The 3,293-nt window shown below is 49.5% G+C and overlaps 2 protein-coding genes across 2 annotated transcripts in view; one reads left to right on the top strand and one right to left on the bottom strand.

Annotated features, from left to right (window-relative positions):
- Positions 1 to 160, top strand: part of LOC119586504 — a gene marked incomplete in the record, with an annotated part of 818 nt that extends 658 nt beyond the window's left edge. Inside the window, 1 exon segment of the mRNA XM_037935247.1 lies at positions 1 to 160. Within this exon segment, the coding sequence (XP_037791175.1) occupies positions 1 to 125 (125 nt within the window).
- Positions 161 to 213: 53 nt separating this feature from the next.
- LOC119586503 (myocyte-specific enhancer factor 2-like) overlaps positions 214 to 3,293 on the bottom strand; it is a gene marked incomplete in the record, with an annotated part of 157,797 nt that continues 154,717 nt past the window's right edge. The window contains 5 exon segments of the mRNA XM_037935246.1: positions 214 to 1,122; positions 1,270 to 1,531; positions 1,675 to 1,848; positions 2,014 to 2,316; positions 2,524 to 2,685. Of these exon segments, the coding sequence (XP_037791174.1) occupies positions 1,013 to 1,122; positions 1,270 to 1,531; positions 1,675 to 1,848; positions 2,014 to 2,316; positions 2,524 to 2,685 (1,011 nt within the window).

Genomic DNA, 3,293 nt, shown 5'->3' with positions numbered 1-3,293 from the left:
TGTCCACAGTTACTAGAGGCTACAACTTCTTACACAGTAAGGTGAGGCACAAGGTACAAAGAAAGACCATACGAGAGGTACAGAAGGCGGCCGCATGGGCTGGCCTGGGAAGCAGCAGCGGCTGACTCTCCCTACCTCCAACGCGACCACACAACAGGTACCAGGCATTCTTATCATATAGGCCAATATGTACAAAGAGTAAAAATAATCATGTCTTTTGCTTATTTACATTGAGCCAGAACTAACAAGTACATAGGTGGTGGTGACAGACAGTTGTGATCTGCAGATGATGTTACCATGGCAATGAAAAATGTTTGTTTCAACTGGCCAGGAAGCTTCCTGAGGTCATCTCTCAGATGGGCAGGAGGCATCTGGAAGCCATCTCTTGAGACAAGCAGGAGCCATCTGAAATCCATCTTTTAGATGATCAGAATGTATCCTGAGGCTTTCTCTCAGATGGATAGAAGGCAACCCCAACTAGAAGATGGCCAGCAGCACAATTCACTCAAGCATGTGACGGCTACTGAACATTCCTGCTTCAAACCAGATTGGCAATGAATTGCTTCTCTCTGCTACTAGGCAGCAGACCATGACAGCCCTCAGCCTTTATTACTAAGGCTACCAAGGACAGAGTTCACCTCGTTTATGCCAGTTCCCATTGGCTGGAGGGCTGTTGCAGTTAGGCAGGCTGGGGCAGGACTGGCAGAAGGGAGTAAGGGAATGTGATTCACAAACACAGGAGGCCGGGGAGCAGGGCTTGTAGCTCCTCTCTTGGCACTGTCACGGTAGTGCGGCACTGACACTCACACACATGGCGAAGGACACACACTCTGCTCCCCAAGTCTTTTTGTACAGTTAACAACCGTTGTGGTCCATAGAGGCAGAGGCGGTGGGGGCACGATTGTGAGGGCTAGTGTGGCCCTGGGGACGGCGCCCCCTGCCCGCCAGGCACTGATCACGCAGCACTGAGTGTCCTCTCACTGGTGCACGTGCTGGCACTCGTTGCACCTCACTATGTGGTCCAGCCCTCTGTCAGCCTCGGCCGTTTGCTCAACGGAGTATCATACTCGGTGTGGTGTGAGGTTCCATCAGGCGATGCGTGTGATGTTGGCGTTAGATGGCCTGCAAAGAAACGGAATCCATCACTAATCCATAAACTTAAACGTTATCAGTCGCACGCTGATTGATTAATATATGATCTCCAGTAAATCGACGATGACATCTACAGATGAGATAATGTCATTTACGTGTCTATCCCATGTTTCTTACCTGAGAGTGTATTGTAATGTGTGTGCACAGGATGGTTGGAAGATGGACCCAAGTGTGACGGCGGTGCGGGCGACAGGTGACCGGGGTCTGTGGATGCTGGTCTTTGCAGGTGGGAGGCGGGGACGCAGTTGGCATCTCGTGGAGGACTGATGGGTTCTGATTTGATCCTTACCGGCGGCGACGAAGCTGGAGGCGGAGTCGAGGAACTGACGCTGAGGTGTGGCAAACCGGAGTGCGACATTCCCAACGAGCCCGGGTTCCACTGTGAGAGAGAACGGCGTTCAGAAATACTTCCAGGCGCGAAGAGCAGATGTTTGAGTACGCACTAATACAATAATTAAAGCGAAAATTCTATATTATATATATCGACATTCTTTAAAAAAAACTTATTTTTTCTGGACTTACCTGATGAATAGAATTGAGGGAATTGAGAGGGTTAAGAGAAATGTCTGAATTTAGCTGGAAGTCCTGATGTGGAAATGTGTTGAGAGGTGAGTATGTCGTCGATGGGTTTCCGGGTGTCGCCTGATGTGATACTACAGGAGTGTTCAGTGAGGGAGAGCCCGGCCGGGGATTCTGCTGGAATTCGGGACACGGAATTATAATCTAGGATACACGCATGGGTTAGCCTGCTGCATGTGTACGTAGACACCTAATTACCTCAAGAAAAATACATGTAAACATCTTGCAAGTCTTTCTTAACGACTACACCAGGACCACATCCGAAGAGCAGCAGCAACATACCGTCTGTCCTTGAGGGTTTGGGATGTGGACGCGGAGGTTCGGTCTGGTAGGCGAGTGGGTCTTGGAGGAGTGCGGTCGAGTGAGGAGTCCGGGTGAGGGCGCTCCTCCCTGGGGCAGAGGTGACGTCGAACCGGGGTAGCCGTTGGAACCGTTCATATCCAGCATGCCACTGGAAGATCCGGGGCGCGGGGACAGTGAGGCGTGAGACATCTGCGGCGACGGCTGCATGAGGGCCGGGTCGTACGCGGTGTTGTTTACGGGAACGGTCACGGCCATGTTGTAGTTGTTCAGTCCCACCGGTTGCTGTGCCGCAAGATAGGGCTAAGTTTAATGCCAGTCGGCAAGATTAATTTCGGAGTTCATGGGGTGTACAAAATTATATGTATACATAACAGAACGCAAAATATACATCAGAACAAAAATATATATATTCACAATCATTTGCATTGACATTCACAAGAATATCTCCCACTCCCTTTCCCTTTCCCAAGTCACGAACTCTGAACTCACTCGAGTGCCTCCGTTGATCTGGTTACGCTGCATCATGAGTGTAAATTCCTCATCAATCTTGTTGTACTTGGCCTCGGTGCGTGGGGTCAGGGTGTAGTCTTGTTCGCCGTCTGGGGAGTCGGGAGACTGTAAGCCATTCTTATGTTCCTTCTTGTTCAGAGCCTGCGTGTTCGAGAGGGAAGAAACGAAAGGTTATTATAAAAGACTCGGCATACGATATCTGGCATTAAATTTCTAATAAGAAACAAGGTGCTTTTGACAATATCAACAGGAACTGCTGCTGAGGTGACTGCGTGGACACTATAACCCCATCCTATAGCCAGCGTGTGATGCAGAAGCCCTGCAGTTGTAAATATCCCATAAAAACCACCTTTATGACTTCTCTTGTTCTTCGAAACATCTATGGCGACCCACATTTAACGATCAGGAAACAACCTTCAGAATCACTATACTCAATATGCGACCAGTAGTCACACTACACTAATGCATCAATGAAACTAGCTAATGGGGAAGTCGTATTAGTAACAGCGGAGGCCTAATCCAACTCGCGGTTATGGCAGGGCATTATATAACCTTTTCTCAGACCTTCCCTCGCCGTTCACACGTCAAGACGGGCGCCCCGGACTTCAAAAAGGAATTCACCTATTAATCGGCTTACTTTCCTCCCCGGTAATTACCCACTTACCCCTTATTACAAGTAATTACCTACACCCTACATATTGCGCCCCGCTGACGCTGATCCATACGCGGGGGTAGGCAGGGTACGGCCG

This window comes from Penaeus monodon, chromosome 21 (assembly GCF_015228065.2).
Source record: "Penaeus monodon isolate SGIC_2016 chromosome 21, NSTDA_Pmon_1, whole genome shotgun sequence".
In the NCBI taxonomy this organism is placed as follows: Eukaryota; Metazoa; Arthropoda; class Malacostraca; order Decapoda; family Penaeidae; genus Penaeus; species Penaeus monodon.
The sequence above is the reverse complement of the archived record's forward strand: the minus strand, read 5'-3'. Positions and strand labels throughout refer to the sequence as shown.